Source organism: Notothenia rossii, assembly GCF_949606895.1.
Source record: "Notothenia rossii genome assembly, chromosome: 5".
Taxonomy (NCBI): Eukaryota; Metazoa; Chordata; class Actinopteri; order Perciformes; family Nototheniidae; genus Notothenia; species Notothenia rossii.
This window is the reverse complement of record NC_136903.1, coordinates 34,115,922-34,142,804: the sequence shown is the minus strand read 5'-3', so window position 1 is coordinate 34,142,804 and position 26,883 is coordinate 34,115,922. Positions and strand designations below refer to the sequence as shown.

Genomic DNA, 26,883 nt, shown 5'->3' with positions numbered 1-26,883 from the left:
GAAGCTTAACAAAGCTGAGTGAATGGGAGACTTGTTGCATCGGCGGGTTTTTTCTCCTCTCCAGCCCAGGCCCCAGTCACAGGAACAGGCCACAGGCTGAGAACTGCACACAGCCAGTGTTTACCAAAAGGACAGAGCACATTATGCTCAATGAGAGCATATCAGACAGGATGCTTCTGGATCTGCTCACAAATTACTCCCTGACTGACCTCTTCATCTTAAAGACAACATATGAAGGGTATCAAAGTCATTTTATAAGACTCATTTGAGTTTTTCCCACCTTTTTCATCTTTAATGCGTATTCACAACATGTAGCCTACAGTTTGTAGACTCAGCTATTTGGGTCATTCTGAAATATAATTCAGATGTCTTATTTACTTTCATTCTACACCTGATTACATGTCATATGTTTTCGGTGTCTGTCTGCGGTGGCATCCTTTTAAAAAAAATGTAAATACCTTAAAGTTCTTCAAATGCCCCAGCAGTAGCCTATAGATTTTGATAAATATATATTTTATTTCTATTGATTACAGGCTACTTATATGTTTTAGATGTTGCTGCAGGTGATTTAGAAGGGACCCTAAAGTTCTTACAATCCCCAGTAGTAGCCTATAGAATGATTGATATGTTTTGTTTCCTTTTTAATTCCTTAACCAGATAACATCTTCTATTATTAAGGTGTCTGATGACATTTTTAAGAGACCTCAAAGATGTTTAAATCCCCCACAGTAGCCTATTATTTAAATATATATATATATATTCTATCGATTCCAGGTTACATCCCATAGGTTTTATGTGTTTGTTGAATTTTGAAAGAGAGCTTTTTAAATCCCTCAACAGTAGCCTCTAACATGATTCATATTTCTTATTTAGCTTATTTCTATAGATTCCAGGTAACATCCTCTATGTTTTAAGTGTCTGGTAAATGTTACAGCTTTTAAACCCCCCGCAGTATCTTATAATAACCCCATATGGACTTATGTTGTGTATTTCCTTTTAAATATTGATTAAAGCACTGCTCTTGCCAGAGCTGTGCGGTGATGCAGGCCAAACCACGATGTAGTTATCAGAGAACATGACAGCCTGTAGGACGAAACACACTCGCTGCTTTACTTCTGTAACAGTAATCAATCTGTCAGGGGAGGGGAGGGGTGCGCTGGATGAAAGGATTTCAATTAAGAGTAGTTTTGTCTCCTTTTAATAGAGAACGTATGATGAGTAAGATTGTAAAATGGGGATAAATGATTTGCTTTATTAATCAAGTTGATTACATTTAAATGAATGTAAGTTTGTCTTCAATGTTATATTCAGATTACTTTCGTAATGACACATTGTTTTAATTTTTGTATCTGCCTATTATAGCCTTATTATTCAAAGCAATGTCCTAAAATATTATTCAAACAAGATTCCATTATACAAGAAAAACTGCATTTGAGACAAAAATTACCTTTACAAATACCCCCCCCCCCACAAAAAAGAAAATCTTACTGTTTTTAAACCTAACATATTTAGGGTTTTTATTACATTTAAGATAAGATAAATCTTTATTAATCCCCATAGAAAAAAACATGCTCATAATGCATGTTTATATAGTGTGTAGAGTACTTTTTGCTTCATAAAAATATTAAATGAATGTATTGTGAGATGATTTATAACACCAATAATACGATGTCATTTCTCATTGAAAAGTGAGAAAAATCCATTTGGGATTTAAAAAACCTCCTTAAAATCTTGACTTTTGGGCACATTACACGTTTTGTTTTCCTTTTTAGTCTTATGAAGTGTTTCTAAATGATAAATCAGGCAGTCCGTAAAGTGTAACAGAGGAAGGGGATGCATTTGTGTGTGTGTCTGTATGCGTGTGTGTATCATTGTCTTTGCTGTGTCTAGGCCTGCAAGTGTACAAAGCTTTATCAGTCACCCTGGGCAAATAGCCCCCCGTCGTCCCTCCACTTCCCCCCGCCACCTCCCTCTCCAGTCCGTTGACATCTGTTTTGAGTGCTCCGTGCACCTGTAGAGACCGGCGAAGTATGTGTGTGTGTGTGTGTGTGTGTGTGTGTGTGTGTGTGTGTGTGTGTGTGTGTGTGTGTGTGTGTGTGTGTGTGTGTGTGTGTGTGTGTGTGTGTGTGTGTGTGTGTGTGTGTGTGTGTGTGTGTGTGTGTGTGTGTGTGTGTGTGCGAGAGAGAAAGGAGGAGGAGGAGGCGAATGGAGGCACAGAATGCAAATCCAGGCGTTTGTTCTGGGCCTAAGCAACGCAGACTGGCTGACTAACGACCATTTGGTGTGTGTATGTGTGCACATTTGTGTGTGTGTTTGCCTCTTGCTGTCCAGGCCAGGCAGACCTATTGTTGCAGCAGCAACAGGCGTCGGTGGATGAGGACGCACCATATGGCCTCTGTGTGCTTTAGCCTCCACCGCTGTGTACGTGCACATGTCTGAGTGTGTGTTCACAGACTTCACCAATGCTGGCACAATATGGTGGAGGCGTCCGCCGCATTTTTTTATCTGTCGTCATATTTCTAGACGAAATCCAACACACAGATTTGTATGGAACCCAGATTAAGAGGAGTAATCTTCTAGGCATGAAATGCTGTCTTGTGATGCTCAGATGTTGTCACATTTATTTTTTATGCAATTTTCTTTCTTTTCTTTAGCAGTTCAAATTCAAATTCAATTCAAAACCTTTATTTATCCGGGTGAAATCCCATTGAGATCAATTATCTCTTTTTCAAGGGAGACCAGTTAAAAGTGTGAATTGTCAGTTTGACAGTTGGATGAATCAACAGGTGATTCAGGGAATTTACGTGATGCTCCTGACCGTGAAGACCGTGTTTTTGCCGTTTCAAAGGTGTCAATTTGACAATTTGATATATTTATTTTTAAATAAAATTTAGTTTTAAAGCTTAGTAAACTTACAGGGTCCCTACACTCTTTTTTTCAGTGCATTCTTACTATTTTCTATAATTATTTTGCATTGTATCCTTATAATGTAATTGTATGCGTGTTGTGTTCAGGTCAGGCATGTAGCAATATCAATAGGGATACATCTCGTCACTTTTTTCTTATTAGGGCCTCAATGCTGATAGTGTGTGGGGGGGGGGGGGTGAGTGAGGGGGTCAGTTAGGAGAAGGAGGAGGAGGAGGGTGGGGCGGGGTGCAATGGGGGTAGGTGGGGAAAGGGGTCCTGGTTGCGGTGGGGGGGCATGCTTTGTTTAGGAGATTTGGGAACAATGGGCAACCTCCTGGGTGGGGGTGCGGGGGAGTTGGTGTGCAGGTGGGGGGGGGCAGCTTTCTGGCTGCAGGAGCCTGTGCTGGCTTGTCTGCCCGGGCTCCCCGGCTCTCCTCCCCGTCTGTCTCTCTCAAATACTTGTATAAAGGTTTTTTTCTCATATATTAAATTCATTTTATTCAGTGACAGTTAAAAAGTGAATAATGGACATTATGTGAAATAGAAAACCTCAATACATTATCCTTTAGAATAGGGGCCCATAACTAAAATAAGTATTTACATTGCATAGTACTAACACATCTACAGCTGGAGAGTGTGTATGTACTATAGGGAAACATTGCAAGCCAAAACAAACTCCTAACACTTACCAAATACCCTTCAACTTATACAACTAAAAATTGTCCCAAAAATATCATCCGTCTTAACGTTTAAAATATGTCATATTAAACACATAAAAAGGGAGACGATTTTTCACATTTATTGCATTTCCCAGTGGAGTAACTTGTTAAGATGACCCCCCGCTATTTAGACAGGCACACATAAAGACTTATAAAGATAAGATATTGACATAATAAAGCTTTTACAATTTAGCTTTTTTACCCATTGTAAAGTGCTTTTCTTAGTCTTTCATGTATTCAAGGGAAAATAAGTTGGGATAAACACAGTCTGTTGTAGAGCATATTTACTACATTAGACAGGCATTGTAAAATATATATGTTTTTTTGATATGGTCGGTGTATACAATATATAATTTTTACATGCTAGATATGGCAGAATATGTTGCTATAAGCATATTTTGGTAATACCGCACATGCGATTCTGCTACAACAATATTGTGAGATATTAATCTATGATGAGAGGACATTATGAGTTGTGTAAATGGATTGAAAATAATAACCCTGATGGGACTAAATCCACATCTGCAAAGCAGGATCTCACTATATGTTGCAACTTGCACTTATTATCTGCATATACAGATTGTTACAAACAGTTTTATAAAAGCTGTAGTTCAACAGTGTTCACTGCAGAGGCACACATACAGCAATGTATTTGCTTATCTGTGTTAAGATGACAAAACGGTAGTAGTATGGAAAGGAGAGAATAATTTCCACCTCAGGAACCGTTCCCTTGATTTTGATAGGACAGAAAAAACTATAAGACCGTATTCTTGTTATCTGCATTAGCTTTAGCATTAGCATAAACATGATTTCAGAACCAAGCAGATAAATGGAAGGGAGCAGATTACCCAACGTGGGAAGTCTGAGTCAGCCTCCCCCTTCCTGTCCTCAGCAGGAAGCGAGCTGGAAGTCTACATTTCTACTACTGCTGTTTACTTTCCCGGTTGGAGGGATTGACACGAATAACACTTTGCAGAGTGGGACAACAGCTTAGTCTGCTCCTGATACTCTCACAGGGGAACTGTTTACCTGCTGTTGTTCTCACAACCTCAGTTTTTGTCTTCAGCAGGTTGACAGTGATTTTCTTTTTTAAAGTGACACTTTTTTGTTCTGTAGTTTAAAGTCTTGAGACTCAGTGAAGATAGTTATTATTGAGAAATGGCTGAATAATGGCTACGTTGCAAATTAAATATTTTCACAGAATGAAAAAATTGACAATTTGCCTTTCTTTCTTCAAATGCTTTTAGCACCTGTGAAGGACGACAGTAGATTTTCACATGTTCATCCTTTTTCCATTAGCCAGACTTACAAAAAAATAGAATCTTTCATATCTAATGAAATAAACATTTGTTCGATTAATTACACCCAGAGTTTTTCTTGCGACAGCCTTTTGTTGTCTGTAGCCTATGTATGACCTGTAGCAGCTAGCTAGTTAGCTTATTCTTAGCTAACGTCTGACAGTTTGCTGTCTTATAAAACTGCACTTTACTTATTCACCATTTATACTATGTACTACCTGTAAGGGGCTGAGAGGCAGGGTAGTGGGGGGCTCCTACATTCCCAACAGGTGGCTCCACCCTCTTCCAATTAGCAGTATTGGGAGCAGGGGTGGAGGCCTCACACCTGGTGCTAAACACCACCTCAAGGGAGACAAAGCACAAAGAGTTGCTCAGTTGTGTGTGTCACATGGAGGGAGCAGGAGGCTCCCAGTGTAAAGAAACGTTTTTTGTAAGCTGGTAAGTCGGTTAGCGGCCCGGCTACGTTAGCCTTTGTTTAATGGAAGGTATTTTTGGAGTTTGATAGCAGTAAAGCCTTTTTTGGATTTGAACACCGCCTCTGTTTTTTTTTATTGCTGCACTACCTCTTTCTTCTTTATCTGCCCAGTCCTGTTGCACTGGTGGAGAATGCGGGCATAAGGACTCCAGTGGTGGTGTTGCAGTTTTTTGCATTTTTAAGATGGAGGATGTACTAAGAGGTGCGTATTTCTACTCAGCAGCAGACTCTGCAACGGGAGATGATACAGGAGCAGTGGAAACAGAATGCGCTTCTCCATGTGGATGTCCAAAAGTGCAGCCTAATCCAGGTCGATTCATCCCCAAAATGACAGAGAGTGATGAGATAGAAGCCTACTTAACAGCCTTTGAGCGCACAGCTGAAAGAGAGGGCTGGCCAAGGGACTCCTGGGCGGATCTGGTTGGACCGTTCCTCCTGGGCCCGGCACAGCAAGCTTACTTCGACCTACCTCCTGACCAAGCAAAGGATTACGTCGTCCTGAAGAGGGAAATCCTGGCGAGGTATGGCTTCAGCTTAGCCACAAGAGCCCAGCGGTTCCATGACTGGAAATACAAGCCAGAGTTTACTTCAGGGCCCAGATGTATGACCTAGCCCGGGTAACCATAGCCTGGCTGACATGCAACCCTGAAAAGTTGAGTGTTTTAGAGAGGATAATGATGGACAAATACATTCAGTCTCTGCCCTATGAGATCAAGAAAATGACAAGCCAGCAGAATCCAGCCAGTCTGGATGAGTTGGTTAACCTAGTGGGGAGCCACGTGGCCACAGCGGACCTGCTTAAGTCCACACGAACAGACACCGAGTGGGGTCGGAAAGTCAATGGGGACAAGGACTAGACGGGCACGAGAACCGCCACGGGAACCAGAAGAGGTAAGGCGACAACAGTCCTACCTGCCAGAGGGCCAACCGCGTTGCTACCATTGTGGGGAGACAGGCCACATTTCCTGGGACTGCCCAGGGAAGAATGAGCTAATGCCGACCGCCCACTCATCTGGTGCAAGGCCCTGCCACCTTCTTGACTCTTGCTGGGTACAGGAAAGCTCCCTGGCTCAAATTATATCAGTCAAAGTAAATGTAAAAGATGCAGAGGCACTAGTGGACTCAGGAAGTGTGGTGTCCCTCATTCAACCCCACCTCCTCGACCATTTGCCATCCGAAGAGACTGTGCCCTTCTCCTGTGTCCATGGGGACCCTAAATTATACCCCACATGCTTCATCCACCTTACCACGGTTACTTCTCCTCAGCAGTCCCCCAAAGTTGTGTGTGCTGTGCCGGAGGAGCAGAGAGGCAGCCAATCTTCCAGTGCAGATGAGGCAAATGATAACCCTTTTGTTGCTTTCCCTGGAGACCTAAGCACAGGTGATGAGGAGGATGAATTCTCATTGCTTCCAAGTTTGAAGGGCCAGTTCGGGACCGCCCATATGGAAGACCCCAATCTGTTGCATGCATGCAGCAATGTTACGGAAATAGAGGGAAAACCAGTTCCAGGAGTAGACAATGAGGTGGCCGAAGTTGAATACGGTCCAGGGCTATCCAAAGCTCAGTTACAGCAAACCAAGGAACTTGTACAGCAGAGTTTGGATGTGTTCTCACTACGACCTGGACGCACAACAATGGTGGAACATCAAATCCACACAGAGCTGGGTCAAAAGGTAAAGATGCGGCCCTACCGGGTGCCGGAGGCAAGACGGGCGGCCATTTAGCAAGAAGTGCAGAAAATGCTGGCTATGGGGGTGATTGAAGAGTCTCACAGTGAGTGGACCAGCCCTGTCGTTCTGGTTCCTAAGCCAGACAAAACCAACAGGTACTGTAATGATTTCAGAAAATTGAATGAAATCTCCTAGTTTGATGCGTATCCTATGCCCAGGATAGATTAGCTGATTGGTCGGCTTGGGGAAGCCAGGCATATCAGCACTCTGGACTTGACAAAAGGGTATTGGCAGATCCCACTTGAATCAGTCTCAAGAGAGAAGACGGCCTTCGCCACCCCCACAGGGCTGTACCAATATACTGTGCTACCCTTCGGGCTTCATGGAGCACCAGCCACGTTCCAGAGATTGATGGACAAGGTCCCGAGGCCACATCGTGAGTATGCAGCTGCCTATTTAGATGACGTTGTTATCCACAATAACTCATGGGATAGCCATCTCATAAGGCTTGCAGCAGTGCTGGAATCTCTCCGCAGGGCGGGCTTGACAGCCAATCCAAGAAAATGCAAGCTTGGACTGTTGGAAGCTGAATACCTGAGCTTCAACATTGGGCGCGGCAACGTTAGACCACAAGAAAGGAAGGTTCAGGCGATCCAGGACTGGCCACGGCCATCAACAAAGAAGCTGGTGAAAACATTCTTGGGTCTGACGTCTTACTATTGCCGTTTCATCCCAAACTTCTCCACAGTAGCCTCTCCCCTTACGGACCTGACCAGAGACTCACAGCCGCTAATGGTCAAGTGGACAGGAGAGGCTGAACACGCTTTTGAGGGACTGAAGAGGGCTCTCTGTGCACGGCCGGTGTTGGTGACCCCAGACTTCAGCCGGGGGATGATTGTGCAGACGGATGCGTCAGAGGTGGGCATAGGAGCAGTACTATCCCAGGAGGTTCACGGTGAGGAACATCCCGTCATCTACAACAGCCGGAAGCTGAACAAAAGGGAACAAGGGTATGCTACTGTGGAGAAAGAAGGCCTATCAATAAAATGGTGTGTAAGGAGCTGAGAGGCAGGGTAGTGGGAGGCACGCACATGGAGGGAGCAGGAGGCTCCCAGTCTAAGGAAACGTTTTTTGTAAGCTGGTAAGTCGGTTAGCGGCCCGGCTACATTAGCCTTTGTTTAATGGAAGGTATTTTTGGAGTTTGATAGCAATAAAGCCTTTTTTGGATTTGAACGCTGCCTCTGTCGTTCATTGCTGCACTACCACTTTCTTCTTTATGTGCCCAGTCCTGTTGCATACCATTTACAAAAAGTTTGCTGCCAAGTAGCTAAACTGACATTGTGTCGTAGTATAGATAGGAGTGCAAACTAATCTGCGTGTAGTTTGTTTATGTTTTTTTTATCAGAGTGAAAATCAATTTTCAGTGTTAAACTAATCTCTGGGGTTTGTTACATTTTGTGTGAAAGTCTGCAGCAACCTGTGTCTTTACTCAAATATTATCAAGGCTTTAATCCCTGTAACCCAGTCGTGTTTTTATTTGCAACATCAGAAAGACAATACTCATAAAGCAAACATCTAGGCACATGGCAAGATTGCTGAACATATTACTTAAATGGCAAGAGGACCTTGCCATTTAAACATTTTAAAACATTTAACCTTTAAACATCTTGGTTTATCAAATTCATATGAAAGACAGAAAATGCTGTCTATCTGAAATCCTAACAACTCAATGTGCCTTAGTTTGGATTCTTACCTAAAAATAGAGAGGTTTAGATTATCCGACAAGCCTGATGACTACCTATCTACAATGACAATATCTGATTCAAAGTATGCCCAAAATCTTGAAATCTATATATTTTAAAGTCAATTATACCTCAAATAACCTACTACACATCCACATTAGAGGCACAGCTACCACACTCTCTGCCTCCTAACCTGCATCGGTCTAAATAAAGCAATAGCAATGTTTTAATGGACCACAGATGGAAACCCAGTTCAGGGGCTAATTCATTTTCTGTGTGTGTTGAGCAGAGTATATTGTAGCTGTTGAGGATGTAATTGTGGAGCTGCACAGATAGAGTTCACTGTACTCTTCTTCACATTCATGCAACCCTGCAGTTTCCATTTACTAGGTCTCAAACATAAATGCACACAGACATAAACACACATGTTTGGTTTCTGTCCCGGCACAATGCTCCTGAGTTCACACTTATTAAATGGTGTTGGTATTGCTGTAGCCTCCCCAGGCCTCTTTTTTTACCGGTGGAGGATATTGTCTTCCGTGTGTGACAGTGACCCCCACCGCACCCCCCTCCAGGAAGAGGCAACATAATAGCTCGCTGTGACTCAGCAAAAACTGGTGGAAGAAGACTAACAGTAAAAGGATGGAGAACAGAGAGTAGGGCTGCTAGCTAAACCTTTTACCATCGCATTTCCAGGAGGAAATAAGCACTTCACTGTATCAGTGTGCAATCTGCGACCAATTACTTTGTGTGCATAAATGGTAATGCTTCTGTGAAAGGAGATGGTGAAATAATGAGGAGTGCATGCTGTGAACCACTGCCTCTTCACCACTCATAAAGCAAGTCTCTTTCCCACTTTCTCTGTCTTTCTCAAGTGTGTACTAGCGCCGAGGAAGAATGAAAGGAGCTTTTCTGGTTTGGTTTCACTGATGCTGCTTTTTCATTTCGCCCGATGAATATCTGTCTTTGTTTTTTAAACATGAAATCGGGTCAGAAATAATCAAACCAACTCTTTCATTGAGGTGATCATTTTTTCAGGGCATTGTACCAGATCAATTTATCAGTAATGGATTAATTGAAATCGTGACCATGAACTTTAAAGACTGAATGCAGAGTTGTGCGTCAGCGCCAAGACAAAATCACGACTAATGGAGGACAGAACTGATTAAAGTCGGCAGTAGAAAGGGAGACACAAGAGATTGGTTTGGAAATTATTTGTGACTCAGAAGGTAGAATGGTCGTCCACATAACGGAAGGTTAGTAGAAGGTTCTTCGAATCCTCCAGTCCACATGTAGAAGTATCCTATGGCAAGAGAATAAACCCCAAATGCAATTGAACACAAAACTATTTTGAGTCTTATTGGTATTGTCACATGGTTTGATGATTGTGTACTTGATGACCCCTTTAGACATCTGGGCATGAACAATTCTTACAATAGTCCCGTGTGAGGTCGGCATTGAGAGTAAAAGCCACAATCGATAAGGTCATGAACACTTGTCCTCGTCTGACCTCATGTGCAGTTCGCCCTTCATGACCCCACTGAAGGATGGTCTTGAAAGTTGTACAGGAATGAGTCCTAGAGTTAGCTGTTAACAACTCCTGGTGCCTTTGTCTCAAATTCAACTTTTTTTGAACTTGTTTTTGTTCAGATGCCTGAAATAAGGTCTGTGGTTAACACAATATTAAGATATATTCACGGTAGGTTCTACGACATCAAATATGTCAGTAAATACCCCACTCATCAATGTCCGAAGCGTCTACTTTTCTTAAAAACAGTGGTTGCTCACAAGTGGCCTAATGAGACAACTAAACATCATCACACCGAACATAAGCCGCCTTAAGCTTAGCAGTGTTAATGTGCAGTGATGCAACCATGATGTACTTCGTTGAGGATCCAGCGGTAGCTTTTTACTTCTGCATTTGTAGTTCTGCCTCAAATATCATTAAAGCGTGTTGACTTTATTTCAACCCTCCAAAGTTAAGTAACATTTTTAAAAGACTATACTTACCTTAATAATTGTGAGTTTTATCGGCCAATAATAACATTTATGTCATAACCCATAACACAAACGACAATCTTGACCCAGATAAGTTACATTTAGGTTGTTTATTTAAAGAATTGACACCACAATATACATTAAATGGAACAATTTTGAGTATAAAAATAGAATTATGCAATCTAGACAATACTACTATTATTCATTGCATTTTTAAGATGAAAATAGTTTAAAAAGTGCACTTAAGTTGCCCAACTAACCTCTTTTAGAGTCTGAACAACCCCATTCATAACTGTACAGTAATGCTTTAAAGCTCTTACGCTAGCAGGAACCCTTTTGAATTATTCCAAGCGAAGTTACCATTGTGGAGCTCAAGGACAGAGATTTTCTGAATCTGAAATCATAAACTTAAATACACTCTGACTCTTTGAATAACATGAGGTGCAAATGATGTGTCCACTGTGGAGGCTGTTAAGATAAATGATCTGCCCTGAATCTGTAAAAAAACAAACAGTGATGGGCCTGGATAGTCCTTGATGAAAAACAACAACTTATAACTGGCTCATAAAAGCAAAAAGCATAAAATATCACCTCTGAATAATTATATATAGGGCGTAAGGGACCATTAAAACATGGCAGAACATTATAAAGTGGAACAATGTTTGCTTTGAGGATTATGACAAAATCCTGTTGTATAAAGCGTGTGTGTGTGTGTGTGTGTGTGCGCACGTTGGAAGCAGTTAAAACAGATGCCGTTCAGTGTTCATATAGAAGAATGAGTGAAAGGAACTGACTAGCCTGTGATAACACATTCAAGTTGTCTACCAACAGGACCCCCTGCTGACACACACACAAACACACACACACCTAAGACCCTCTTGTAATGCAGGCACATCACTTGCATTACATTTCATTACAACCTCGCTCGTAATACGGAGGCTGAGAGCCATGCACATTGCACACATACATCGAGTTGGCATGTGGTGGAAGCCAGTAAGTGAAAAGAGGAAGAAAGGCGACACAGAGGGAGAGCATGAGAGTCCAAGGCAGCTGCAGGGCTGTGGCTGGGCGCCCTGTTTGTGTTCTCCTGAGGGCTGGCACTGACACCATGGAGCCTGCTGTCCTGGCTGCAGTGGCCCGGGCCTGCCTGGTGACAGGGACACAGAGGAGGGGCAGCAAGGGGGCACAGGAGTCGCCCAGTCACAGTTGATTGTTGTGTGACTAATGTCTCTCTCCAGCCTCCATCTGCTGCTGGGCCCCTCTCATGCTCGAATCTCCTGAGCATCAGTAGGGATTCTACTGTTAACCATGAACCCTTCTCCTCTTCTTATCTCTTCTGTTCTCTAAAACCTACTGATTTCTGATTTCTCTCATTAAAAGCATCTTTAATGTCATTACAGATACATTAATTCATAAACAGCATTTGTTGGATTTGTGTGTTAACCATAAAGTCTTCCCTTCTCTTCACTTTCTCTTGTATCGTAACGTTACGTTTCTTCTTGTCTCCTGTCTAATACCTACTGATCCTTGATTTTCACAATCATAAGCACCATCAAAGTCATTAGAGATACATACATTATTAATTAGTATTTCTTAGATGTGTCTCTTCTCCATGAAGCCTTTTCCTGTTTTCTGTTTTATTCTAATACCTTCTGATCCCTGATTTCTTTTCAGTTTTTGCCTCACTCTCACTGCTCTTACATTTTGTCCATAGTTGATAGAGACCAAAACCTGAGCTAAAAGATAAAGCGTTGAACCGACATGGATCAGTGCAAGAGGCTCCAGTTAATTTTTTTAATATGATCTCAGCTCTCTGGTTGATAAGCTGCATTGTTGAGAATTTACCTAACTAAATAATTTGTAAACCTCACATAAAAGCAGCCTTAGGCCCCAGCCACACGAGGACGATAACGGTCATATCCGCTACAGTTCTCTATCATATAGACGGTTCGGCCACACTAGGCCGACATGGAAACGCATACGATAACGATAACGGGTCCCAAGGTGGGTAGATCTGCGAACGAAACGCTCTGGGGGGGCAAACGTCTCCGTGATTACGCCTATACGATCATTTCCTGATAACGTTGAAGCAATAGCCTTAACGGTCCCCTCGTCCCTTGGAAGAGAGGTGGCTGTTTTTCATCTGCTAGTGGACTACCGGAGAGAATTACAGCAGCAGGAGCAAACGCTTGCCTCGGGGAGGGAGAAAAAGAGCCAGAGCGTCCACAGTGGAGAATAAACAGAAGGGCAAACATGGCAACCATGAGCGGGAAGTCTTCTTCGCTGCTTTTGTGGCAGGAGTACAGCGCCATTTACAGGCCCGGCATATGTACTACAACGTCTCCAGCGCTTTCGAGTGGTCTCGTGTGAACGGACACGTTTCTGGTGCGTATTGCGTGTGGACGGAATACTTTTTAGGTATCGATTTCGGTCCGTTTGCGTTATCGTCCTTGTGTGGCTCCAGCTAAACTACAATGGGATTTCTAATAACATTTGCATTGTGCCTTGCTGGTGGTTAGCACTGTTGCCTCACAAACAAAATATTCAGCAGTCCTTTTTCGTGGTTTTTCTCTGGGGTTCCTCGAAAGTCCTAAAACATGCATGCTAGGTTAATAAGGTTAATTGGTCAATCTTAATTGCTGTTAGGTGTGAAATTGACTGTCGATATGGCCTTGCTCAGACCTGGTATTAAGATGCTTCTTTTGTGACCTAATCACAAATAGACAGCTCAAGGTACAGATGTGAATGCACACAAGTGACATTGAGACACGATTGTTCAGACCAAATCTCAGGTGGTCACTTTGTGTATGCATGTGGACCCTTGACATGTCAAGTCAAAGTTGTGAGTTTTTTTTTTCAGGAATTCATCAAAAGTAGTGTGATTGTTCAGTTCTACTTTTGTGCTTAAAGTAATATGTTGTTGCTGTTGTGAAGATGACTTCTTAGTGATTAATGGACAATAACTGGCACAACAAACCATTATGACCCTTAAGCACATGAAGTCTCAGTTGTATTTTGTTTGCAGGGACAATGTTACCAAATTGATGTTATGATTCATTAAATAATATTTGGAGCACTTTTTGGCGTTGAATCTGAAAACATACCACCGACTTCCCTTAAGCTTTTGTTACCGACTCCTTAACATGACATTGCTTATTTACATGTCAAGCAGACATGTGGCATAATTAGCACTGACGTGGAGGCATGTTTTTGTCTATCGAATGAACATAACTTCAATAATTGCTTCTTTCAGCTCTGTTTTGGTCTTCTCCATATCTGAGGAAATTCTGCCTCTGCTTAATTCTGGACTACATTATCAGCTTGTCTCAAACTTTGTCTAACAGGTGCTGGCCAGGTAGTTTAATGTGTGTTTATCAGAGCGTTCTTGCTGAAACACTTTCCATTTGCTAGACAAATCGAAGTAGTTTATTAGTTTAGACTTTGGTGAAATGTTGATTGACGAGAACATGCTAAGAATTCTGATAGGATTACACTGCAGAAGTGGTTTGAAAAGTTTCTATTGATGTTTCGATCCTTTATATCCGCCATTAAAACGTGTCATCAGTGGAGTTATGGTGAGTTATGATGATCTTTTGAAAAGGGATACTTAACTTTTGCGCACACAGTGTCACACTCTCTCTGTGAAGAGGAAACAAATCTTGTTTCTGCTGGTGCTCAACCATAGGTTGTATGAATGAGTCCTTTGAATGGAAAACTGTTGGGGGAGGGCAGGAGGGAAGAGGGGAAGAAAGCAAGGGTAGGAAGTTGGAGTGGAAACGGAAATGAGGGTGAATAGAATAAGCATGAAGAGAGAACCAGAGGACAAACTCAAGCAAATCCAGCAGATTACACATGGCTGCGAGTCTAAGCCAAAGGAAGTTTTCTTGCGGCATCGCAACATTTTGCCCCAGGTGTGATAAAACATTGAACTAGTCTCAAGTTTATTAAAATGTGTCCGAAAGGTTGCCCGCTGATTTACAGGCTTAAGTTGCATGTGTGTGTGCTGTCAAATGTAATTGTGCTAAAATAAGCCAGGCACACACACATGGACTGAAACACACTTCGGGCTTCTGCAGGCTGTGGCAAGTGACAGTGTATGGGAAGTGTAAACAGTAAAAGACCAGACAAAATGACATGTGTTCGCCCAAGGAACTGGCACCAAAATTGTGTGTGTGTGCATATGTTGGTGTGTGATTGTGTTGTGTACTTCGCCAAGCCTGCTGTTTACTGATGGGGATTTTAGAAGAATTGTAGGCCGCTGGCAAGCCCCTTCAGTTTTTTTTTTTTCCCTCCCTGAATCTGCTAGTAGCTGTGTGTCGTACTGGTCTATCTGTCTGTCCACTTGCTCCACTTATGTGCATGTGGATTTAATGTTGGGCTACCACAGCGGTTTAACAAAATAGGCAATTTCCTACATGAAAAGAAGCAATAATGTTCCCCTAGCAGCTTGGATGCAACACTACAATATTCTCAGAACTTCAAGCTGCACTGCTCCTGTTAAAAACACAGACTTAATATCAGCGTGAATCTGGTTTTCCAGAGCTCAGACCAGCCTATGTTCTTTCGATTTGCCCTTTTTTCTGAAATGTTGGGTTTTAGCGATCATAAGTTTGAATGGGTAGGGGAAAATCACAATTTAAAAGTGGAATCCTGAACAGTAATGAGCAGCACTCCGTACAGATAAATCATTCAACATTAGATATGTTCCTTAGGGCAGCGGTTCCCAACCTGTGGGCCGCGGCCCCCTAGTGGTTTGCGAACACATTGCAAGTGGGCCGCCAAATAATTTGCAAAACATTATGATATGTGTGGAAACATTTCATTATTAAGATTATTTTTTTTTTAACCTCTTTTCCTTTCTCTTTCTTGATCCTCTTAACCCTTAAGAGTCCCTGGGGCCATTTTTCAGCCATTGGGGTTTTCATGTTCATGCCATTTTGGCTGTGTTGAATGAATATTGCTCAAACTTGCCAGAGGATATTCTTTTTTAGTTGTATATTGAATTGTCGTCTCAGTTTTTTAAATTAGCCTAAAATGGCTAAGCTACACAAAAACCGACACATTAGTTCCTAGCGGCAAAAAATGACCCATTGAAAACCAATTGAAAATGCTTTTTTTGACCCCACATTTATCTTATCATAAACTCTTGATTTGTTTAATGTTAAGATTTCATTTTTAATTTCTAGCTTTCAATTTTCAATTTTTACATTTGTCTACAAGATGGCGATAATTTTAACCGTTTGAAGCCTGCAGCAAAATGTCACACTTTTTACTGTTTTCTGAAAGGGTCACTTGCTACTGAATGATATGTGTATGTCACTTTTGATGTTGGATAATGGTGTGTGTGTGTGTGTGTGTGTGTGTGTGTGTGTGTGTGTGTGTGTGTGTGTGTGTGTGTGTGTGTGTGTGTGTGTGTGTGTGTGTGTGTGTGTGTGTGTGTACCTTTCTAGCGTGGCAATAGTCCGATGTGTCCGACTTCAAAAGATGTTTCTCTTCGAAGGCCACACTGCATAATAATCTAATTCAATAATAAAAACAATGAATTGCGAGAAAAAACAAAAGTTTTGGTTCTCGCAAAACAAAGTTTTGGTTCTCGCTCAGGTTGTTTATACAGGTGCACTGCAGCCATGGTTATAAGTATTACTATCAGTGCAGGAGTAGTCTTTTTGGAGATGGCAAGGCATTACAGCACACAGGAAGCTCTGGACATCATCATGCACTCTGATTGCGAGGATGGCTCCTCATCCTCCTCCGTGGACTCTGAGGCTGACACAGAAGAGGCCTCAGAGTCCACGGAGGACGCCTCAGAGGTGGGAACAGACCAGCTAGAGTCCAACTCAGACTCATCTGGAACTGAGAGCGGAGGGGAGTTGGAGGAAGCAGCTGCAGGATGGACTTCAAAAAATGGAAAAGTGTTTTGGTCTCCCACAAACACTGAGACGCTCCGCTACGTCCCAGCGGTCAGAAGTTTGATCCCGGGACCAACACACTATGCTGTCGCCCGAATCAGTGACCCCGCATCCAGCTTTGCACTGCTGCTGACAGATGACATCCTGCAGCATATTGTGCCCATGACAAACCTGCATGGGAGACGGTCAATTGCAGAGTGGCGAGATATGGACACAGAGGAACTGCAGGCTTACGTGGGGCTGCTCATTTTGGCCGGTGTTTACAGGTCAAAAAAGGAATCGACCCTCAGCCTCTGGAGTGAGAAATCGGGACGGCGCATTTTGCGAGCCACGATGTCCCACAAGAGGTTTCACCAAATCAGCCGAACACTGCGGTTCGACGACAAGCTATCCCGACCGCGGGCCCGTGATGACAAGCTGGCTGCCTTCCGCAAAGTCTGGGATATGTGGACACCGCCTGCCGATGCTGTTCAGCCCATTCAGCGACGTCTGCGTGGATGAACAGCTCGTCCCATTCAGAGGCAGGTGCAGCTTCAAGCAGTACATGCCAAAAAAGCCGGCCAAATACGGTATAAACATTTGGGCAAACTGTGATGTAAAATCATCCTAAGCCTGGAGACTGCAGGTGTATACAGGCAAAGCAGCTGGCAGTCGTCCTGAAATCAACCAGGGGATGAGGGTGGTCCTGGAGATGACAGAGGGGCAGTTTTTTCACGTCCTTCGCACTGGCTGAGGAGCTGCTCAGGAGAAAACTGGCCCTGGTTGGCACAATTCGCCAAAACAAGCCTGAGCTTCCCGCTATTTTTCTCCAGGCAAGAGCGAGAGCGATCCTCTCCTCCACCTTTGCCTTTACGAAGACCCACAAACTGGTCTCTTACATCCCTCGACGGGGCAGGAATGTGCTTCTTCTAAGCACGAAACACCCCAGTCCAGACGTAAGCGACGAAATGAAGAGAAAGCCAGTCATAATCAAAGACTACAACCGATGCAAAGGAGGTGTCGACAACCTTGATAAGGTAGGTGCCATTAGGCATCAGTTACGCACACATGTATTCTTACTCTTATATTCTTGTCTGAAATATATGTAGGTTTTTTTCAAATGAGCATTTTCCTATAAAATAATTAATATTTGCATCATGAGAGAAAATGCTTGGAATCATTTATTCAAATGGTCTTGTTTTATGTTTTTGTTAGGTTGTTGCCATATGCAAGGACCACAGTCTGTCCATTTGCAGCCCCTGCTCGACCTGAGCTGGACTCTCACAGCCAGACACACAGTGTTCATTAAATGTTCATCTTTGTAAAATAAATGTTTTTCTGGTTCCAAATGATCTTGTATTATTCATTTTAGTAAGGCTGGAGTAGCCTTAAAAGATTTACTCTTTGAAAGTGGGAAAAAATATGAATATATCATATTCTTATAGCAGTTTTTGTGAAGGTGGCAATTTTTGGCCTTAGGAACACGAGTGTGAGTTTTTGTTTAAATCTGACACTGCAAAACAAATAATAATGCATTCAAATTAATTTTGCTGCCAATCATTGACAAATCTAGGGACCTAATAATAACAATAATCAAATATTCCTTGAAATATATTTTTTGAAAATTATTCTAGTTTTTTGTTCTTTTCAATAAAAAAAACGGTGGAGTTTTTTCAACAAACTGGCATTTAAAGGGTTAAAATCCCCAAAATATAATTCATATGTCATATGTGTATGTCAGGCTGGAGAAGTTTTAAAAGATTTACTCTTTGAAAGTGGGAAAAAATATGAATATATCATATTCTTATAGCAGTTTTTGTGAAGGTGGCAATTTTTGGCCTTAGGAACACGAGTGTGAGTTTTTGTTTAAACCTAACACTGCAAAAAAATAGCAATGCATTCAAATTAATTTTGCTGCCAATCATTGACCAATCTAGGGACCTAATAATAACAATAATCAAAGATTCCTTGAAATATATTTTTTGAAAATTATTCAAGTTTTTTGTTTTTTTCATTAAAAAAACTGTGGAGGTTTTTCAACAAACTGGCATTTAAAGGGTTAAAATCCCCAAAATATAATTCATATTTCATATGTGTATGTCAGGCTGGAGTAGTTTTAAAAGACTGACTCTTTGAAAGTGGAAATAAATATTAATATATCATATTTTTATAGCAGTTTTTGTGAAGGTGGCATTTTATGGCCAAATACGTTTGTTTTTTTAAGGGACTCTTAAGGGTTTTAAACAACGGTCATTACAGTCCTTGACAGTGGTCTGTATTACTGGATTAACAACGTGTCACATTTTCTGAAATGACCAATCAGAACTTTATTTAGCCTCCGTATTGTTTATGGTTTAATGTGGGCCGCGAACATCTTTTAGATTCTTAAGTGGGCCCTGAGTTGAAAAAGGTTGGGAACCGCTGCCTTAGGGTATTGAAGGACATTACCTTCAAACTGAAAACTCTTGCTGTTAGGTAGACCTGATGAAAATATAGATTTGGTTAAAATATATGCTATATTTGTGGCTGAAAACTCAACCCATTTGAAATTCAAAACGAGGCATTAGCAGAAATTTCGCTTTGACATATTTTACGGCTAAAGAATCATGGCTACCCAAAAACACACATAATTTAGTTGCTGGAACTATTTAACATCTAGCTAATATTAGAGCGACAAATGTAAAGTTGCCTTTTAGAAATGTGCAATATTAAACATTTTAAGGGGAAGAGAGGAGTATCACGCAAAAAGTAAACGCAGGATGTTGCGGTAATGTGGAATGTGCTAACCTCTCTGCTACTGACATACTTCTTGTAGCCCAACCGATACTTTTTGTTTCTGTTTTTTTTCATTTAGGGTTCCTGCCTTCTGAAGAGGGATTTGGACCAGCTTGCTGAGTTGTCTCCCCTGTACCAGCCACTTTTGATAGTATTATTGGTAGTCACAAATTGGGATTACCGTTCTCGAATCAGCAGCTAGCATTAGCATTCTGTCCCTAGTTGTTCGTAGCTGGCTGTCTCCGCTTGGAGGTAATTATTGCCATTAGCAATAACGTCAGGGCTAGGTTACTATTATCAACTTACCAATAGCATTAGCGCTGAGTATACGTCAGCTGGTTAGCATTAGCTGCCAATATGGATCGCAGTAGCTGGAGCGGCAGTGAGAGTCCGGGGGAGGACATGGAAAGACTAAGTGACTCTGGAGGGGATAAAACAATGGATGGGGACCCTGAGGGGGTCTGGAGCCCCGATATCGAGCAGAGCTTTCAGGAGGCCCTGGCAATCTACCCGCCCTGTGGACGGAGGAAGATTATACTGTCAGATGAAGGAAAGATGTACGGTATGTAATGGGAAATGGGTAGACTTTGGGTGTAAACTACTGTGGATAACTGAAATATAAAAACAAATGGTGCTACCAGAAAATAGAGGGAAAGGCCATGATGGCAACTTCATTTTTCAAATGTTGTACAACTAAATGCAAAATGCCCATGCTCGATATTTGATATATTTCTTCTTACTTCTTTTTTTTAAAGCAAATTCTTGGAACTATTAATCTAAAAGAAGGACATATTTAGTTTGTGTCCTTTCGAAAAACTTCAACAATTAATTAGTTTGCAAAATTGATGTTGATTAATTTCTATAGATCCATAAATCAACTAAAGGACTGGCTGTTTCAGCAAAATGTGATGTGCTTATGTGTTTATACATCCCTGGTTGCTAATCTTCCATACAGAACAACAAAAGTTATGGAATAAAGAAAATATTTTAATAATGTGTGGATATTTTCAAAAAAACTTCACAGTTTTGTCGTAGAATGTGTGAACAGTGTTTTGAACACATGAAGAGATTGAGCGAGCTGTTGGTGGGGGTGTGTAAGCTGTGTGTGAGCGCTGTCTCACAGGGTCTCTGGTGTCAGAAACACAGGATAGAAAGAAAACTGTAAAGGAGCGGAAAAAGAGGCGTGCTATAGGTGCATCGTCTGTATGTGTGCGCGTCTAAGAATAAGTGTGAGCGTAGGAAAAGATGTGTGTGTGCACTTGTGAGTGTGTGTGTGTGTGTGTGTGTGTGTGTGTGTGTGTGTGTGTGTGTGTGTGTGTGTGTGTGTGTGTGTGTGTGTGTGTGTGTGTGTGTGTGTGTGTGTGTGTGTGTGTGTGTGTGTGTGTGTGTGTGTGTCTGTGTGTGTGGACTAATAGAGTGATGAACAGATGGTCCTCTGGCTGCCACCAGCTGCGCCTCCCTCCCTCTCTCTTTCACTGCCGTTTCTCCCTCTCTCCCTCCATCTGTATGCAGAGTGCACTTTAGTGATTTCTTTATGATTCTACTTGAACTTTAGACTACTAAGTAATCTGAGATATTTTCCCCCAATATGGACACTTGTAGAGCATTTCCCATTCAGCCCAAGTTGCATTATTACATTTGGAAAGTAAATAATCAAAGCTTAACTTTAAGCGCACTGTTTGGATTTTACAGCCTGTAACTTCACTGTTTTGGTTTACTCGCCAACCTCATCATTTTCTTTGAAGCTTTGGTTGCCGAAAAAGAACAAAAAAGAATCCACTGTAGACCACAATTCAAGAAATAAACAGCTGAGATAAAGTAAAACATTCACAAATTAGGGCCTTGTGTGTAAAAATCTGGAGATATTAAATTGATTCAACGTTTACGAAGCGTTACTGCGATTTATTGTGGTTTTTCAATCTAATTATGCTATGTGATTGACTAAAATTAAATTAAATTATCTTCAACTAGTAGAACAGTCATGTTAAAAAAATCCCACCATGATAATTTAAGCATGTTTTTTCAATAATAATGTATTTAATGTTTCATTAATGGTTACTTATATCGCTTATCATATCGTAATTTTAGTCAAAATAATAGTAAACCATTTATTTTTCATGTTATTGATTGGCCACCAATCAATCCATCTAACTCTTCTCTCTGCCTCACTGGCGTGTTCAGCGTTATTTGTTCACCTTGTTGACTTTGTGTCTAAATTGTTGACATGCTCATCACTGTAGCCTAAGTGAGTTAGACAGTTTCTGTTTTCAGAGGCAGAGGGAAAGGAGATGATGAGCAGCGTTTGGCACATGAGACCAGGGGGTTAAACTGTTATTAGAATATCTGCGCTAACCAGAATTATGAGACAATGTCTTGCTTGTTCTTATTTTGGCTCATTGTGCACACAGAATAATTCAGGCTCAGATTTGTGTTCATGCATGTTGTTTTATTTGACTTTGGAGAAATATGGAGGCCTTAATGAGTTTAGCTACAAAATTGTGCCTAACCTTGTGGGTCACTTTAAAACATAGTAACAATGTCTTGACCTGTCGAGAAAAATGGTATTCATCATTGTGCTGTGGTTTTTAGAACATTATATTAAGAGTAAAATGAGTGGCAGGTGAGTATTTCTTCTGAAAAGAAAAACGCAATATCTGGTAGGGGACCTATTTGGGTCTTAGAATACCCTGCAGGGAAATGGGCTGAAATAGAAAAGAAGAAGGCAGTGAGAGAAAATAAGAGAAGGGTTCGGAAATCATGAATGGATGTGTATAAATGGGAGAGTGAATACAAAGGTGAATAATAGTGCTTTTATCTTTGGCAAAGGTACAGTAAATGGACAGTGGCTTTGTACCCTACAGACACATAATATGGATCTACTGGATGGAAGTGAATATAGTTAATTCGTATCGAATCTTCTCTCTCTCTTTAGCCATTGATCAGGTAAATGTTCAAAACACATGTATTTAAGAGGATAGCCTACTATAAATGGCAATGTGGGAAGTGTAGTCTGCAGCAGTGAAACATGATAATATCTCACAAACAACTTACCCCTAGATTCCACCGGGTCCGTCTGCGGCGCGTTACGGGCGCGTTACGGCTGCGCCGCTGTGCTCACGGCGATCGCGGCCACTCTAGTCAGGAGCCTCATCCCAATACCCCTCCTCGACTCCTCTCTTCCCCTCCTCCGGGACATGACCCGGAAATCGATCAAAACACGCCATTTTAAAGGACGTCCCAATAGCTGAAATGCACACGGAGGAGGGGAGCGGGAGGAGACGAAAGGGAGGATACACGCGAGCAGACTACATGGAAGTGTTTTCACCAGTGCTTGAATTGGAATAAAAAAGGTGCCAGTACTCTAAATCAGCAACAAGTATTTCGCACAAAGTCATAGTATATCCTATAATGCTGGTGGGTTTGTCTCTTTACTGTATATTTTAGAAAGGCTCACTGTACTTAAACAAAATGACTCAGGGTGCATCTGAGATTAGAGGGGGTGCAGTGGTAAAGTGCTATTTTTATAAGTGGGGAGTGGACCTGACACCCTCTAGTCTAGGGGGGTCCGGGAGCATGCTCCCCCAGGAACATTTTTTTTTAAATATTGAAGTTAGATGCATCAATCTGGTGCACTTTGAGAGCAAAATGAAGAGATATATGGATACCTCTCAACATCCATAATGAAACAACTGTAAACAGATTTACTTTTTCTTTATGGATATAAAAGAAAGTAAAGCTTGACTCCTACTGGCTGGTTAAATGACTCCTCGTCCCTGAGGCCACTACCAGTTTTTTGTGCCATTTTGCTGGATTTATTTGTCAATAGCGTTGCTGCACAAAGTGATAGCCCTCTAGTTTAAATCTACTACCCAAAAAGAAACATATGGAGATGGGTTACTATTTAAAAAAAATTGCAAATCTATTTGGGAACAGTGGGGCCGGGCCTCAAATCCTATAGGGGGGTCCGGGGGCATGCTCCCCCGGTAAGATTTGTTTTTAAATGTTGGACTTAAATGCATCAATCTGGTGCATTTTGAGGGGGAAATAAAGAGACTACACCCATATGAAACAAAAATGTATACATTTAAATAATCATAAAATCATAAGTACATGGCCATAACCAATAACATACAATATCCAATATGAAAAAACATTGAAACTTGTTTATTTATTTGTTTTTGGTTCATTTATAGTTGTGAGTGTGTCTGGGCTCCTGAATCGGCCTCTCCTGTCTCCCTCCTCTCCCCCCTGCTCCTCTTTGAGGCAACAGCAAAGACTAGTTTTAGCTCTCAACAAGTTTATCTTACATTTTTTCACCTAGTTAACATTTTGTTTGTATTATTCATGCATATTTTACTAATCACTACCCCCTCAAATGGAAATATGTGTTTACATAGATGGTGACCGAACCGTTTGAGACCCACTGAGATAACTTAAACTAAGTTAACTATCTAAAGACTCAGAGAGTAATTTACCTCACCAGAGCTGTAGTTATCAGCCTCTCAGTCTGACAGCAAAGGACTCTCCCTCCACCTTGTTGTTGAAAAAGCTCCTTATATCCGTTAGCGCAGCTAGCTAGCACCAGATGCTAACAACAATACACGTAACCGGTGCGCGCGCTTTCTCGCTCGCTCGCGCCACACATACGTCACCAACACACACCCTCCCGAGCTTGAATGACACACAGAGACCAATCGAGGGCATTAGTATGATCTGTATGAAAGTGACAATGTCGGCAGGCCACGTCATGTAGACAGCCAGTCACCCTCTGTGAGGCAGAGTCAGACCCACATTTGCGCTGCGTTGCGTTTACAATATATACGTATATTGCCGGCGGCTGAGTACCGGCATTTTACTGAGTACCGGCACCTTGCCGGTACTCAGTAAGAAGTGCCGGTGTTACAGTATAAGTTGAGTCATGACAACTGGCGACATTCTATTATTTTCGTCATAGGAATCCGGGGCGTGTACATTGAGGACCCATTGTTGACTTACCAGGAAAGAAACATCGTTTGTCGTTTACGTTCATCTTTTGCTATATCTGCCTTCCTAAGATCACTTTGCTGCACATTCAGTACTCGTATGTGAGGTTGTGGGTGAGAGTCCGATATCGTGACGCTTACAGGGAGGTATCGAACATTACAAAGTAGGTGACTGTGTGGATGCCTGTTCAAAACATTGCAAACTTCAATAAATCATTTAAATTATATATTTGTGTCCGACTTTCATTTGTTCATCGTTCTTAATGTGATGTATAGTAGCTTTGATAGCTGTCCATACCTTCAGACAGCCTAAAAGTAAAACACAAGTTGTTTATTTACAGCCCGAACGCTCATCGAGATGACTGGATCAGTCATGAAACTTGTGATCAGCTCCGATTAAATTGTGATATCAATTCTGTAGCTAACCTCCAGGGAGCACGTTTATTTTATGAAATACCTGTATCCTTCTCATCACAACAAGACTCTACACTGTGCAGGAAAAACAATTACATACATGAAAATAACCTTGATGCATGGGAATTAAACACACAAACTATCTTCCGTGGCTATACTGATATGTCACAGTAACGGTAAACCACAGAAAAGTAAGTCCAGCGGGGCACAAGTTGAATACATATAATACGGTAGTTCTATTATGCCTTTAAGCCTATACGTTTAACGTTTATTTCATAAAATAAACGTGCTCCCTGGAGGTTAGCTACAGAATTGATATCACAATTTAATCGGAGCTGATCACAAGTTGTCATGACTGATCCAGTCATCTCGATGAGCGTTCGGGCTGTGAATAAACAACTTGTGTTTTACTTTTAGGCTGTCTGAAGGTATGGACAGCTATCAAAGCTACTATACATCACATTAAGAACGATGAACAAATGAAAGTCGGACACAAATATATAATTTAAATGGTTTATTGAAGTTTGCAATGTTTTGAACAGGCATCCACCTACTTTGTAATGTTCGATACCTCCCTGTAAGCTTCACGATATCGGACTCTCACCCACAACCTCACATACGAGTACTGAATGTGCAGCAAAGTGATCTTAGGAAGGCAGATATAGCAAAAGATGAACATAAACGACAAACGATGTTTCTTTCCTGGTAAGTCAACAATGGGTCCTCAATCTACACGCCCCGGATTCCTATGACGAAAATAATAGAATGTCGCCAGTTGTCATGACTCAACTTATACTGTAACACCGGTACTACATGGGTAAAAATCAGAAGTGCCGGTACTGCGTACCGGTGAGTACCGGCCCAATTCAAGCACTGGTTTTCACTACTCGCGTATAAAAGCCCCGCCCCCACCTTCACAGCTGGTCCATTTCAACAGAGGAAAACTGACAACTGGAAGATGAGTGGTCACGTAAATGTATAAGTGCTCACAGATCCGTGGGAATTATTATGTGCAATTCATTTCTAAAAGTCTTTCACATTACTATAATTATAGTTTTATTTAAATGTAGGCTACATTTTACACCAAAACGGAACACAAAAGCAGGACCAAATCGACATTGAATTCCTTGACTAACAAGAGAAAGATTCATTCATTTAAATACATATTTAACCAGAAATGGGCCGGTTCTAAAGGGTTATTCAGTTAAGCCCGATGAGAGGGGATACAGCCATGTCATCATTAAAAGACGTCGTTTAAGAGTGACGTTTGAGTGAACGAGGACATCCCAATTAATACCTGGACTCCTCTGTCCTCGCGTCACCTCCTTGCGTCTCTTGCTCGCATCTTACGGAGGCGGAGCTAAGATGCAAGGAAGGGATGGGAGTGAGGGAAAGGAGGAGTCGAGGAGGGGTATTGGGATGAGGCTAATGGGTGCTATTCCACCACACGCGGCGCTCAGAAGCGTCCCAGAAGCGTCCCAGAAGCGCCTCGGCGCAGGGCTCCTCTAAAATTAGGATGAATCCTATTTTTGACGCGGCGCAGCCGTAACGTAAGGTCGGGCAGGCAGGAAGTGGAACGGTCAGAGCATATAGCATATATATATATACACACACACACAAACTAATTTTGCAGACCCTATCCCTCCGTAGTCTTTCAAGTAGGAGGAGAAATGCCAGCGTTCTCCTCCGGTTTACAGGCACTGTGTAAATTATAGAATAATTATGATGATGAATGCATTTTTGTACTACTAAAATACAGCAACACATCTTTGATTCATGTCGTTTATAACTGGATATTACAATTATTATTAACTTTGTCTGTACAAAGTAGCCTGTCCAGGAAATATGCCCAAATCAACAAAAACTGCGAGCCGGCGGGCAAGATGCTCCACTTCTGAAATGCTTATGAAACGCGCCCGGTAGGGTATGACTGGAGGAGGCCGGACCAAAACCGCGGCGCTGCCGTAACGCGCCGCAGACGGACCCGGTGGAATCTAGGGGTTACAGCCACATT

General features: G+C 41.8%; 1 protein-coding gene across 2 annotated transcripts in view; it reads left to right on the top strand.

The window, feature by feature from the left end:
• LOC307041714 (transcriptional enhancer factor TEF-1-like) overlaps positions 1–26,883 on the top strand; it is a 61,626-nt gene that overhangs the window by 620 nt on the left and 34,123 nt on the right. The window contains exon 2 of one of the 2 annotated variants that reach the window (XM_079685200.1): positions 19,553–20,035. The exons of the other annotated variant lie outside the window; for it this stretch is intronic. Within the exon in view, the coding sequence (XP_079541326.1) occupies positions 19,831–20,035 (205 nt within the window). The 5' untranslated portion in view covers positions 19,553–19,830. The remainder of the gene's footprint in view (positions 1–19,552; positions 20,036–26,883) is intronic. 2 annotated transcript variants of the gene reach the window in all.